Consider the following 14,177-nt stretch of genomic DNA (forward strand, 5'->3'; position numbering starts at 1 on the left):
AACAGTTTCTCTAAAATACTGAAATTTATAAATATTCTAACAAGTCAAAAGGCTTTGTTTCTTCTGTATTGGTTTGTTTTACCTGGTGTTGAGATACATTTAAAATATTAAGCATCACTACTGTTAGAGTAGGAATGAAAATTTTATAATAAAATACACTTAACACTGAGTTGCCCAAAGCCCATTTTATATTTATTCTTCCTCATTAAAATAATATTGCTCAAAACATATACTACCTGTACTGATCACCAAAATTTTACCGTCTTATCTTGCAAGTGCAGCACATATATAACTAAGCAGTTGGTAAACATGTAGAGATTGAGTACAAATAAGGCCCACAAGGTACTGCTGTGTAATGTATCTACCAACAGGTTGACTAGGCCAGTTGTTACATTTGACAGCAAAAAAAAAATTAACTGGTTTCTGTTCATTGCTGTGATTAAACAAAGAGTGGGTTCCTCTCTTTCAGCTTCAGAGACTAGAGATTCTGAATGCTTTCTGTTTGCAGCAGGTGACTGGATGAGTTTCCAAGAACATGGTACTGTTGCTCCTTTAATTAGAAATTGGGCAAAATTCAAAATTATATCACCCAGTAATAAACTACTAAGAAGGATCAGGCAAGAAGCAACTATCCAAATACAAAAGGCTAAATTGGCCATTCTTCGAGATGCTACTTCTACATTTACCTGAACTATGTAAAGAGATAGGAAGAAGCCAGTAGCTGTCAATAGAATACAACATGCTACTTTTATCCAGTCTTTGATATGGGATCTTTTTTTAAGTACGTATGATCCTGTTTGAACACCGGCCATGTGTATTGCCACATACCCCAAGGCAGAGATTATTCCTTCTCGGTTGGCATTTAATAAACCAACCCTTGTGCCACTGCCATCACTGCCATACAAAATTAACCTTTTCAGTGGGGTAAAATCAAGGGCTAGCTGGTAGAATACAGTAATGCTGATAGCCACAATCCAGGATTTATTTAGGGGAAAAATAATCAAAAGCAGCGATGTTACCAATTTCACAACTATTAAGGTAAAGAAAAAATTCCAGTGAACTCCATACTCAGTTAAATGTTCCTGATAGCCTATGGATTTTATAATGACTAATCGTCCCACTCCTAGGAAGACTAATGGCCAAACAGAGTACAATGACTTTGTAAGATAACAAAGTCTGGACCCTTTTGTATATTTTCTCCTAACCTCTGGACAAACCATTGCAGTCCCAAAAATAAAGCCTCCTACTCCAAAATCCATTGCTCCTGTCCCATAGAGCTCGGTTTTGGCAAATCTTCTGGGAAAAAGAGGGAAGTCCACAGCCAAAATGGCAACAGCAGTAAATGCACAGTTAATTACACGGAAACAGGAGATGGCTGGAATGTATTCCGATTCTATACTGATTTTCAAGAATTTTTCAAGGATTTTCCCGACAGGCATTCCGGCATAGCAAGTTCTCCTGCAGTATGTTTCATAGAGCAGCCCTGCCCCAAAGATAATTACAATGAGATACTCAAGGAGGACAAATGAAGCGAAAATGGTCAAAGTGGTCACCACGGGAACTATTAGGAAAGCAAAGTCAATGAGGAATCGAGTTCTCCAGGTATGTGAAGAACAACCTAAGTGCTGGGAGAGAATGATCAGGAGCCCTCTACACAGGATACAGAGTGCAGGTAAGCACAAGCCCTCGGTGATTTCCAGCACGCTCGTTCCATTGTGGTTACTGACAAAAGCTTCCTTCATCTGCTTTTGAGACATTTTTTCTTCTTCCTGTGAAAACAAGAGCAAAGGGATGGGGCTAATCTGGCAGTCCAGTAGTTAAGACTCTTTGCTTCCACTGCAGGGGGCACGGGTTCGATCCCTGGTAGGAGAACTAAGATGCATTTGTGGAAAGCAACGTTCCTGTGGAACTGGCATATATATGTACATGACTTGGTAATTTGCATAAATATGCACCTGACTTGATTTTACTCTTATTCCTGAGTTTCGGAGCAGAACCTAGGACTTGCGATTCCCCTTACAAGGATTGCTGGAAGAAGCCTAACGCTAGTATATGAGGATAAGGATGTCATACTTACAGTATGAAATTACTGGTTAAAATGCTTTAGCTATTCTCAGTATAAGGCAGACTCACAAAGAAAGTGAATTTGAGATACAAAACCTGAGAGTGGACTCACGGTAGGATAGAAATTCCTACTACAAAGCATGTAAAGGTCATGAAGATAATATAATGAAAATTGAACACACCTCACTAATGATTTAGAGTCAAATCTGAGACGGGAGAAGAGGGACAGGGAAGGAGAAGGTATTTAAGTACACTTCGGAGTTGGGGGCCTTGGTTTCTGTCCTGAGCCTCTCTGAACCTCCTGCCTCTAGTACAAAATGCGAATCCTCCAGTGATCTCCTGAGCCCCAGGCTACTCCTTACCTCATTTACAGGCTAAGGTGTAGGTAGGTACAATGGATGCCAATCGTGGAGGAGCAGTAGGGGCCGTCAAGTACACACTAGTGTTAATTGTTTTAAAGGGATATAAAACACCTCTCTGCCACATATCCATGTCTGAAAAGTGGCACCTGGGAAGAACACATTTGTTGGCCAAACAAGAACCATATTGAATAAAAGAATGCATGCATGCGTGATGGCCTATCTGGGCCCAGCAGCATTACCTCCCGAGAACAAATCGATCCGAACCTGCAGGCCTTTAAAAATAAAAGAGCCCTTTTCCCGACAGACATGCGCCCCGGCCGCGCCTGCCGTTATACCTCACGTGTTCCTGGTGGTCTCTGCGCCCAGAGGTAAAGGGTCCCGTAAGAGAGCCGGGGCCTTAAGGGCGGGACACGCGCGAACCAGCCGCTTCCGCCTCCCGAACAGCGCTTCCGGCCGACGCCGGGCGGCCTGCGCTTCTGGGCCGGCCCCCCGCGCGCGCGTCCCCGCCCACGAGAGTGCTCGTTTCCCACGCCCCGCAGGCTCCCCATGCGCGTCCTTCCCTGTCAAGGGCTTGCCTAGCCCAGTTGCTCTCGGGCCTTGGCCTCGGGCAGGTCGGTCAGAGGAGCTCGGGCGGGAAAGGCGCTTCCCGCACCTCACCACTGGCCCTCAGACCCCACGGCAAGGCCTCGTCAGTGGGGGATGGGGGTGGCCAGGGCGCCTGGTCTCCCTACGGAGAGACCCACAGCCCCGTGAGGGCCCGGAGGCCCTGAAGCCCTCCCTCCCTTCTCCCCCGCATCTCACCCCAGGCTCTCAGAATATTTTGTCCCGGAGCGAGCAACTCCGGAGGCCGGCGCTCCGGACGAGCCACGTGCGCCCCGCGCCGCGAGTGCGCGCCCCGCCCCGAGGGAGGAGCTTGCTGGCTCCCAGCCACTTGGCCCCAGCTGCAGCCCGCGGCTGCGACCCGGCGTTCCCAGCTTTCCCTCCTCTCCGGCTGGTTCCTGCTCCCGCCTCCGCCCTCCCCTCCCCGGGCTCTTCCCGCCGCCTCACCCGGCCCGCCCGTCTGCCTTTCCAGTCTGGCCGGCGCGGGCCGCACGCTCGGCGGCTCAGGTCGTGGGACCGGTGAGTGCCACCCCCAGCCGAGTCCGAAGCCCTTTGCGTGCCCGAAGGGACAGGGGAGGCCGGTGGGCCCCCGCAGCGCTGGGGAAGAAGGGGGCGTCTCTCCCTCCCCTTTCCAAAGCGCCGTTTCCCTTCCCTTTGCCCTTTTCTTTTTGACCCTCTCGTATCCCAGGAGGAGGTAGCCCAGCTCTTTGCCTTTTTCCAGAACAAGGACCTTTCGTAGTCACTCACCACCGAGCCGGCAGGGGGCGGCCCGGGGTGGGGGAAAGGTCCCGCTCCTCTCCTCTCCTCTCCTCGCCTAGGGACCTGGGAGGGGGCGGCTGGCCCCGGGAGGCGTCGGGGCAGCCGCGCCCTTGGCTGGGGTCACGTCCACCTTCCCAGGAAGGGCATACTGTCCCCGTGCCAGGTGCTTCCGGAGCGGCATCCCAGCCCTGGGCCCGGCGGGCAGCTCGCGGGGACAAGGAGTGCCCGTTCCCGCCGGGAACCTGGGGGCGGGGCTCCCAGGACCCTCAGCCTGCTCTTCTCGTCTGCCCTCCCACTGTCGTCTGAGCCGAGGAAGAACCGGAGGCTGGAGGGGAGGTGGGAGGGGGAGAGCTGTTGCTCAGGTTGCCACCTGCCCTGACTAGAGGTTTTCATCTATTCATTACCGTCTCCCTCCGGCCCACAGTGGTCACTCCCTTACCAGAAATTCTTGGCTGGTAATCGCGAAGCCGACAGGGAGCAAGAGCTGGGAGAACTGGAGAAAACCGCTCTAATCTGACTTGATTCTGGCAAGAAGTGGACCCTACATCGTAATAACCAGCATTTGCAAAGCGGTCTCCGAGGTACTATCCCATTTGATCCTTAACTCAGCATTGTGAGGTCTGGGTATTAGTAGTCCTTCATGCAAATGAGGGAACGGAATAAGGCTTAGAGGGGTCTTGTGAACTGCTTTTGAGGGGTTGTGGGCTTTGGAGTCTAACCCTACAACCTGTTGTGTTCCCCTCTGATCCTCTCTCTCAAGATGAGCTTCTAGTTGAGGGAACTTTGTTGGCCTTGAGTCTCTGGAACCCTCTGCATGGCTGTCCCCTGGATGGGGTACAGTCAGTGTCCGGGGTGAACGTGTCCACCACAGTCCTGATGCCCTCCTCTGCCTGAATTGTCGTTTTTCTAGTTTCCATGGCAGCCCCTATCCCTGAGGTCTTTCAAAGGCTGGATGTGTTCAGGGCCTCAAGAAAGTCTCCACCAAGGTCAATTCATTACTGACACCCCTCATTCTCATCCTCACCCTTCCTTGCTGGGGAGGTGTGAAGCCCGGGAAATTCCAAGTCTGTGAGTCACGTACAGTTTTTCAGAGATTGGCCTAAGACCAGCTTCACAACACCGCCTCTCTCGGACGGGTTCCCCTCCTCTGAAACCTTCGCCTTCTTAAAGTTGACACTGAACCGTTCCACCTGATTAGTGCTCCCAAATGGATCATCCATCCTTAGTGCTAACCATATTTCCCCTCTGAATGAATATTCAGATTTGTACTTTGTAGGGTGCTTTCACCTGGTGGCCCTTCACAGCCACTCCTTGTGAGGTAGACAAGATGAGGAATGAAGGTGGGTGGGGAAGGTGTGATGGCTTACCGGTGAAGGACTGAGCTGCGGCTTCCGTCCCACACGGCAACTTTCCTGGAACATCAGAAGTTGGCTCCAGCCTCCCTGCCCCACTGCCTACTGACTGTACTAAGATAGGACATTTCTGTATGCTGGAGAGGATAGGGCACGAGGCATCTCTGTCTTCCGGTGTCCTCATCCTGCATGGCACGCTGACCCAGAAGATTTGCAGCCCCACCTCAAACCCCGTAGTAAAACTGGCCCTGAAGGAGCCCAGGGCGCCTCTGGAGGCTCCTGTAAGTTTCCCCTGCTCCCTCCTCGGCAGGGGGCGGGACAGACTCTCCCTCTCTGCCCAGGCTCGCCCTGGTTCTCATTTTGGTTTTCCTGCTTGGTGTGAGGAGCAGGAATGAGTCACCCTGGAGAAGCCCTCACCTGTGTGTGCCCCTTGTCTTCTCTCTCATGCCACAGGCTCTAGGGTGATTCGTCTCAGAGGTTCCTCAAGAACTGAGCCCTTTGCAGGACTCATGCCCCAGCCTGTGCCCCCATGACCAGGTGGATAGCACTCCTTGTGCCTGCGACCCAGAACCTTGGCTGACCACATTGAAGCAGGATGCTCCAGCAGGTAAACCCTCACCCTTCCATAACCCTGGCCCTCAAGCACCTGAGGTACCTCCGCATCTTTCATTTACCTGAATGAAGCTTCCACTGCTCTGACCTGGAACGAAGGGAAAGACCCCTTCAAGGTCTTTCTTCTTTTCTGTCTTCAGATAGTCATTCCAGTGCCTTTCACCTGTCTCCAAGAAGCTCTTCCTGATACCTAATTTGAATCTCCCCTGTTGTGGTGTTTAGCTCTTTTCCCTGGGATGGGTAAGATGGGCTGGGTGAGGGAATCCTTAGGGCATTTTGGTGACCTTACAAGCCTGAACCAGTGAGGAAGTCCTGAGAGATGTCCCTCGCAGCCTGAGTTATTAAGGCAAGTGGAAGGCTGTGGCCTCCAAGAGGAGGTGTTCCTTGAAGCTGAGCCTTAAAGAACAAGTAGGAATTGGGACCTCCCTGGCAGTCCAGTGGTTAAGACTCCGCCCTCCCACTGCAGGGGGCACGGGTTCAATCCCTGGTTGGGGAACTAAGGTCCTGCGTGACATGCAGTGTGGCAAAAAAAAAAAAAAAAAAAAAGTAGGAATTAGCCAGGTGGAGAAGGAAAATAAGCAGTCCAGGCCAGGAGGTCAGCCTGTGCGAAAATGTGAGAGAAGATGACCTATGTGGAAATATACAAGAATTCTGAGGAATGGATCATGGGGTCCACGGTGGGTTGCTGTAGGGACTTGAAACCTGCCCTTACTCCAGGCCTCTGCCTCTGAAAGGCGCCTCTGGCCCCAGTCCTGCCCTTCACTGTGGAGCCCTATCTCATCCCCATATCATCCTTCACGTGCACCTCTTGGTCCAAAGACAATGCCAGTAGATAGTTGCTGACTTTTTATTTACTGAGTGTTGCCACTGGCTTGAGGCAGATGATTCCTGCCCTTTAGGAGATCACGGTCTAGTGGAGTCCTAGGCCGGTAGGGCAGGATAACAGAGTGAGGTCAGCCAGCCTCAAGGGAGTCATGGTAGACTCTGCTGCTTGACCTTCTCCCAGCCTTTTGGCTGATGAAACAGGCTTGAAGGCTGGAGAGAAGCAGGCAGGACAGTCATCTGCTCTGGGCTTCTTTCATTGTCCATTTTTGACTTATTTCTTATGTAAAAAGCAGTAACATTTATCGTCACTGTACTAGCAGCTGCTCTGTGTTGAGCCCTTGCTATGTAGTAGGCACTGTACTAAGCATTTTACACATATAGTTTTGTTTAGTCCTTGAGAAAGATCCCATATTATATATATAGTGTTATTATATCCCCGTTTTGGAGATAAGGCTCAGAGCAGTTAAGTGACTTCTTCAAGGTCAAGTTCATTATAAGCAATGTGGGAAATATAGATAAGCAAAAAGAACATTAAAGTGACCCATAATTGTACTGCCCAGAGATAACCAACATTTCAGAGAATGTCCTAGATTTTTTTCCCTAAATATGAATTTTTAAAATATTTAAAGGTATCATTCTCTTTGTAATCTGCTTTATTCCATTGTAAGGATGTACTATAATTTAAGGTACTATTTGGACATTTGGGTTATGTTCAATTGTTTTGCAATTGTAAATGTTTCTATATATACTGAACATTTTTATGACCTTTACATAGGATCATGTTCTAGAAGAAGAATTGCAGGCTTAAGGGACATACGTAGTTTTAAGGCCTTTAATATATTATTGCCTAATTAGAAGGACTGCTTTTAACAAAATTATATTATAATAGCTAACTTTTGGTGGAAGAGACCAGATGCCTTTTCTAAATACTTTATGTGCTTGTTAGCATCTATGAGGTAGATGCTACCACCATTCCCATTTTACAGATGAGGAAAATTGAGGCACAGAGAGATTAAGAAACTTACACAAGATTATACAACTAGGAAGTGGTAGAATCAGGATTCAAACCCAGGCAATCTACCTTTCAAGTCCAAGTCAAGGACCATGATACTCAACTGCCTCTCTGGTAGGATAAGAGCTGTTCATAAATTATGGATGGGGGACTTCCCTGGTGGCACAGTGGTTAAGAATCCGCCTGCCAATGCAGGGGCATGGGTTCGATCCCTGGTCCAGGAAGATCCCACATGCCGTGGAGCAACTAAGCCCGTGCGCCACAACTACTGAGCCCGCGTCCTGCAACTACTGAAGCCCACGTGCCTAGAGCCCGTTCTCCACAACAAGAGAAGCCACCGCAGTGAGACGCCTGTGCATCACAACAAAGAGTAGCCCCCACTCACCGCAACTAGAGAAAGGCCACGTGTAGCAACAAAGGCCCAGCACAGCCAAAAAAAAAAAGCTTAAAAAAAAAAAAAAAAGTATGGATGGGTTTGTGGGTGATTTTCTTTTTTCCCCTAGAGCAGAGGGATTCGCGTGGAACCAGTCATGCTCTGACCTTGGCAGTTATCCTGGAGGCCAAGAGCCTGCTTTGTACATGCATCACCATGGGCCCAAGTTCAGAGAAAGGCAACATCTTTGGAAAGAAACTTATTACTGGGCCTCTCAAATGACACTTGCCTCCTTGGCTTGAGGGTTTGAACTCTAAGGTTAAGTAGTCTCATTAGAAACCCACACACGTTATATCACGGACCCCTTCCTCCAAAAGCAGATTTCAGCCAAGCTGCTGTCTTCTTTTATTACCCACACCATCTTTCCTGCAGCCCCCAGGGAGAAAAGAGGAGCGATGGGATCACAGGAGGAAAACGGGGAGAGGAAACATGTGGAAAGCGTTGGCATTGAGGATGGGCAAAGGACAGGGAGAAAGGGCCACTTCCCCTTGGTGCTCGTTCTTGACCTCATCTGACTTCTGAGCCAGGCGTCTTCTCAAGTAGACCAGGGCAGCAGGAGCTAATTAATTAACCAGGCTAAATTTAAGCCCCAAGAGGCGGGTGATGAAGGCATGGGGCTACCTCATAGCTGATTTTTCATCTCAGGCTGAATGGTCTCTTTCAACAAAGGTCCAAACCATGGTTCTTTTCCTTTGCAGTTCTCCTGTAGCAGCCCCCCGCCTCGGGCCCCACCCCTGCCAGCCCAGTAATGCTGGTAGTTGGCCCGGCTAGAAGCTGGAACTCATGGCAGAGGAGAGGGGATAGCATTTATTGATTTACTGAGTACACGTTATGTGCCAGGTACTTGACTAAGTGCTTTGTATATGTCTTCTTATTTTCCTTCCAAGTAGCCCTGTGAGTTGATTTTATTTTTCCTCATTTACAAATAAAGAAGCTGTGGCTCAGAGAGGTGAAGTGACTTACCGAGTCTCACAGGCCTAGTAAGTGGCAGACTGAAGTCTGAACAACCAGGCTACGATACTAGAGGCCTGTTCTCTTTCTGCTATACAGGCCCCCACCCTTATGTAGCTGCCAGCTGCTCTGAGTCCCAGCTCTCCTGGCCCTGTTACTCCCTCCCAGGTTAATGGCCACAGTTCAGGCTCTGAAGCCCATAGCGGAAAACCCCTCAGAGAAGGCCTGCAGGAGTTCCTGAGTGGGGAGGCCCCGCTGCACCAGCTGGATGACCTCACCAAGGTGAATCCTGTGACTCTGGAGACAGGTATGGACCCCCCGTCTCCTCGCGTGTGCCGTCTCCAGTGGGTGGAGGTGTGATGAGGGTATTCAGCACTGCTGCCCCTGGCCAGACTAAGGCAGGCAGGACTCCTGACCTGGAGCCAGACCTCTGCCTGGCAGCTGCCCCTGGGCTCCCCAGTGCAGCCTTTGCTCCAGAGGTGGGGCTCAGCTTAATTAGATCTTGTACCTACTCTTCAGGGAACTGCTGGGATCTAATGGCTCTTGGCTAATTGCAAAGGGAGTGCTGTTAGGTGGGTGTTTGTATGTGCAGTTATGTCTCCATTTGAGCCAGAGTTTGCTAAAGGCACCTCTGCCTCAGTCCTGAGGTGTCTGCAGGCCCGGTACACGGCAGACACATTCTACACCAGCGCTGGCTGCACCCTGGTGGCTCTGAACCCCTTCAAGCCCATCCCTCAGCTCTATTCACCAGAGCTGATGCAAGAGTACCATGCTGCTCCTCAGCCCCAGGTAAGACTCACCGCTGCCTGTGGCCTCAGGGCTCCCCCACCTCCCCTAGGCTACCTTGCGGCTTCCCTGTCCTTATCCATGTATTCACCAGCCATGTAGTCATTCAAAGGCTACTGGTGCCATGGCCCTGCCCACCAGGAGCTCACAGAAGTTTGGACATATACCAGTAGGTGCAAAGTTGGAGATAAATATTTGTTCAACTGATTTTGGAACTTAAAAGAGGGACATAGGTGATTTTTATCTTCTTTGTGAATTTATTAGTAGGAGAGAATTTACAAGGGTACATTCCTGTATTTAACAAACCACTTTTTTGGGAAAAGGGTAAAATTACATGTGATGAGGATTGCCCTAGAAAATTCAGCACGTGTTCATCTCCACTGATTGGAATGCCAAGTAACTTTTTTATAAATTTATTTATTTTATCTTATTTATTTATTTTTGGCTGCGTTGGGTCTTCGTTGCTGTGCGCGGGCTTCCTCTGGTTGCGGCGAGCGGGGGCTACTCTTTGTTGCGATGCGCGGGCTTCTTACTGCGGTGGCTTCTCTTGTTGCGGAGCACGGGATCTAGGCTCGTGGGCTCTAGAGCGCAGGCTCAGTAGTTGTGGCGCACGGGCTTAGTTGCTCCGCAGCATGTGGGATCTTCCTGGGCCAGGGCTCGAACCCGTGTCCCCTGCACTGGTGGGCGGATTCTTAACCACTGCACCACCAGGGAAGTCCGCCAAGTAACTTCTTGTGGGGGTGAGGATGGAGCTGGTGCAGGCAGGGAATAGACCAGTTGATGTTAAAGTGCAGGGAGAAGCAAGAGCAGACTTGCTGGCCAGAGGGAGGTATTGCAGAGAGAGGCAGGAGGTGAGATAAGCCAGGACTGTTGAAGGGTCTGATGCACCACAGCAGGCAGAGTGTCCACAGAGGTTCTTCATCAGGCGTGGGGGTGGGGCTGTGAACGGAGCCGACTGGGGGGATAATTACCTTGGAGGTTGGGGCAGTTGGGTTCAGGAAGGTGCGACAGGAGACAGAGAACAGTCAGAGGCTTTGTAACAGTCCAGGTGGGAGGTGGATGGGGTGAGGGCACGGGGAGAGAGGGATGGGTCTGACACCATCCAGAGTGATGTCCGCTCCCTTCGAGAAGCTGTAGGTAAGCACTCATTCCTGGCCAGGTGGTGCTGCACAGGCTGTGCATTGTGCAGGTGGCCTGGCTCACGCGTGGTTAGTGTCTGAGTGGAAACCAGGGGAGGCCTGGCCAGAGAGCCCATATCTTTCTGACTCTCTGCTTCCTCAAAGGCAAAGCCATGTCCTAGTCCCCTCTGTTTCCTCAGTGCCCAGCACACTGAGGGCAATTAATACTCGTTGATGGAAAGGAGAACAGTGACTTTGGAATTCAAATCACATGGATGCACTTATTTGCTGTGTGGACTTATTTGCTGTGTGAGAAGGTTATTGAACCTGTCTGAACCTCAGATTTCTCATCTATAAAATACGGTTAGCTATCCAACTAATGTACAGACTTCTTCTGCAATACCTTGTAAGAAAGTTCTTGCAAATTGCAAAGTACAATAACATAAAATAACACATAGCAGAATAAGACTGTTGAGGTGAGATAAGATGGGAAGATAAAGTGTTAATGTCATAGACTAGTCAAGGCCAGCACTGCTTCCAAACTGAGAGAAGAGGAATGGGTAAAGCCCACAGCTGGGCCTAACATTGTTACTTCCGGGAAATTTTTCTAGGCAGAGCCTCTGCCACTGCGGTGGGCAGGCTCCCCATCTCAGCCGTTATTGGATCAACCACTCCTTGAAGTCAGGTGTTTGCTCACATGACCTTTCACCCCTTGATGTTTCAGAAACTGAAGCCCCACATCTTCACGGTGGGTGAACAGACCTACAGGAATGTCAAGAGCCTGATCGAGCCAGTCAACCAGTCTATTGTCATCAGTGGAGAGAGTGGTGCTGGAAAGGTAAGAGGGCCTCTTTCCCACCCTGTCAACTTCGTGACTGGCTGGACGGGCAGAGAGGCAGAGGAGGTCACTCCTCTTGGATTCGGTGTGCAGGAGCTGGGCAGGAAGTCAAGAGGCAGGGTTCCAGTCCAGGCTCTTCCACCAGCTCTGCTGTAACCCTGGGTGACATTCTTTTTTCTCTGAGCCTTCATTTTCTCACTGAAGGACTCTCTCAGCTCTGACACCATTGGAAAGGAAAGTCAGCTGTTGGGGGTTCCAGCATAGTGCTTAAGAGCACATCAGAAAGATACTTAGCTTTTGTAAACCTCATTTCTTTCACGTGTAAAATGGCAGGGAGGAAAGACCAACACGTAACTCATGGGACTTCTGTGAGAGTTAAATGAACTAGTGCGCATAAGGCACTTGGGGGCATGCTGGGCACGTGGCCGCACTCCTCCAAAAGTAGTAGCGTTCCGGGGCTTCCCTGGTGGTGCAGTGGTTGAGAGTCCGCCTGCCGATGCAGGGGACCCGGGTTCGTGCCCCGGTCCAGGAGGATCCCACGTGCTGCGGAGCAGCTGGGCCCATGAGCCATGGCCGCTGAGCCTGCACGTCCGGAGCCTGTGCTCCGCAACGGGAGAGGCCACAACAGTGAGAGGCCCGCGTACCGCAAAAAAAAACCAAAAAACAAATATAGTTCTGAAGCTCCCATCCACCCATCTACCCAAATCCCCTTTAAAAAAAAAAAAAAAAAAAAAAAAAAAAAAAAAAAGGGCTTCCCTGGTGGCGCAGTGGTTGAGAGTCCGCCTGCCGATGCAGGGGACACGGGTTCGTGTCCCGGTCCGGGAAGATCCCACATGCCGCTCCGGCCTGTGAGCCATGGCTGCTGAGCCTGCGCATCCGGAGCCTGTGCTCCGCAACGGGAGAGGCCACAACAGTGAGAAGCCTGCGTACCACAAAAAAAAAAAAAAAAAAAAAAAAAAAGTAGTAGCGTTCCAATAAGGAAGTAGCCCCCCTGCATCTCTGGGTTGCCCTTGATGGCAAGGGCAGTGCATTGGGCCAGCTGTGGGGAAGGACAGAATCTCCTGATGCAGTCGTGTGGTCCCTAGGTGGCAAAGTCTTAGTAGGTGAGACAGAATGTTGTCCAGGGATGAGTGAGGAGTTGCACGGCTGGTCAGAGGAGGCTGCTAGCCCAGGCCTCGCCACCTCTTGTTGGGCCTCACCAGCCACCCCACCCTTCCTCAGCATTACCTGCACAAGGGATTCTTTGGACCGTAAACCCCCTCTGCCTACACTCACATGTGAACGCATTGCTGAGCACTGAGCACCTGCCAGGTTCTAGGCTCTGGGCTAGCCAGTAAGGAGTGGCAGGGGGAGGAACAGAGGAAAAATGCAACGTCTGGCTTTCAGGGGGCTCTTAGCTCACTGGGAAAGACAGACAAGGAAGCAGATGGAGACAGCCAACTGCAGGGATGAGGGCTAGGACTTGGGTGAAGAGGGGATCTTTGAGAGCTATATCAAGGTCGCCGGTGTAGTGGCTGATGCCCAGCTCCTGGATGAGCCCGTTGTCCTCCAGAATTGCTCTGGGCAGCTGAGGCTGGACCTGACCCTGGACCCATGCAACCAGAGCTCAGTAACCCTTTATTGAACAGCCACTGTGATCATGGGCTGGGCCTGGTATCTTTTTCAATTTTAATTTATTTTTGATAAATAGTAACAGTGACATAGCTCAAAAATCAAGCAATACTACAAGGCTTACATAAAAAAACAGCAACCCTGCCCCATATCTCTCAACCCTATGCTTTCACATCTTTTAGCAGTTTGTTTGGGTGTCTCCATCCATTTCTAAACAACATGCTTATATTATTAGTTATTGATTTTTCAGTTTAGACCTTATCTGTTCATTTCCTACTTTGATGAGGATTTAGCCCTGGTTCCCTGCCCCCAAATACATATGTAATTATATCACGATTTCTGGGTAAGTTAACATATAGTACTTGTAATTACAAGTATGTATGTATTGTTCCCAGCAGAGCCCTGTAACATACTATGATTATATTTCTTTGCTTGTGTAATTTTTACTTTGCCTCTACTTAATAATTGCCCCCACTTTTTCACTGTTTAGTTTCTATATACCTATTATTAATTCATTATCAAGCTTGTCACCAAAACTGGAAAACACCTACCCAACAGGTGCTTTTTTTTTTTTTTTAATCGCACTGCTTCCAGGATCTTAGTTCCCCAAGCAGGGATCGAACCCGTGCCCCCTGCAGTGGAAGCACAGAGTCTCAACCACTGGACCGCCAGGGAATTCCCTCAGGTGCTTTGTTTTCTTGGCGCTGCCCTCCCTAGAGCTCTCACATCTCCTACTCGCATCCAGACTGGTGGCTGCCAAGGGCTGCTGCTACACAGCTATTACCTGGGAGCTGTCTGCCTCACTCTGGGGATCCAGATTGTCCTCTGTTCTATGATAAATCTCTTGTTGTTGG

At 50.0% G+C, this 14,177-nt stretch overlaps 2 protein-coding genes across 10 annotated transcripts in view; one reads left to right on the forward strand and one right to left on the reverse strand.

Moving 5' to 3' along the window:
* Positions 1–123: 123 nt before the first annotated feature.
* Positions 124–3,830, reverse strand: PIGW (phosphatidylinositol glycan anchor biosynthesis class W). 4 transcript variants are annotated; one of them, XM_060081911.1, is made up of 2 exons: positions 3,774–3,830; positions 124–1,769 (listed from the first exon to the last, which is right to left on the reverse strand). In XM_060081911.1, exon 2 carries the CDS (start codon positions 1,755–1,757, stop codon positions 246–248), a length of 1,512 nt encoding a protein of 503 aa, XP_059937894.1. In that variant the 5' UTR covers positions 1,758–1,769; positions 3,774–3,830; the 3' UTR covers positions 124–245. The 4 variants fall into 4 exon arrangements, with proteins under 4 accessions (XP_059937894.1, XP_059937892.1, XP_059937891.1 ...); XM_060081909.1 differs by lacking the exon at positions 3,774–3,830 and adding an exon at positions 3,228–3,315; XM_060081908.1 differs by lacking the exon at positions 3,774–3,830 and adding an exon at positions 2,762–3,211.
* Positions 3,008–14,177, forward strand: part of MYO19 (myosin XIX) — a 36,365-nt gene continuing 25,195 nt past the window's right edge. For 2 of the 6 annotated variants that reach the window (XM_060081901.1, XM_060081907.1), the window contains exons 1-6: positions 3,010–3,545; positions 4,210–4,366; positions 5,591–5,744; positions 9,139–9,277; positions 9,611–9,759; positions 11,599–11,712. In XM_060081901.1, coding sequence (XP_059937884.1) covers positions 5,733–5,744; positions 9,139–9,277; positions 9,611–9,759; positions 11,599–11,712 — 414 coding nt within the window. In that variant the 5' untranslated portion in view covers positions 3,010–3,545; positions 4,210–4,366; positions 5,591–5,732. Of the gene's footprint in view, positions 3,546–4,209; positions 4,367–5,590; positions 5,745–9,138; positions 9,278–9,610; positions 9,760–11,598; positions 11,713–14,177 lie in introns of all 6 variants that reach the window. The other 4 variants (XM_060081903.1, XM_060081904.1, XM_060081906.1 and 1 more) reach the window with 3 other exon arrangements.

The sequence above is a fragment of the Mesoplodon densirostris genome, chromosome 18 (assembly GCF_025265405.1).
Source record: "Mesoplodon densirostris isolate mMesDen1 chromosome 18, mMesDen1 primary haplotype, whole genome shotgun sequence".
NCBI lineage: Eukaryota > Metazoa > Chordata > Mammalia > Artiodactyla > Ziphiidae > Mesoplodon > Mesoplodon densirostris.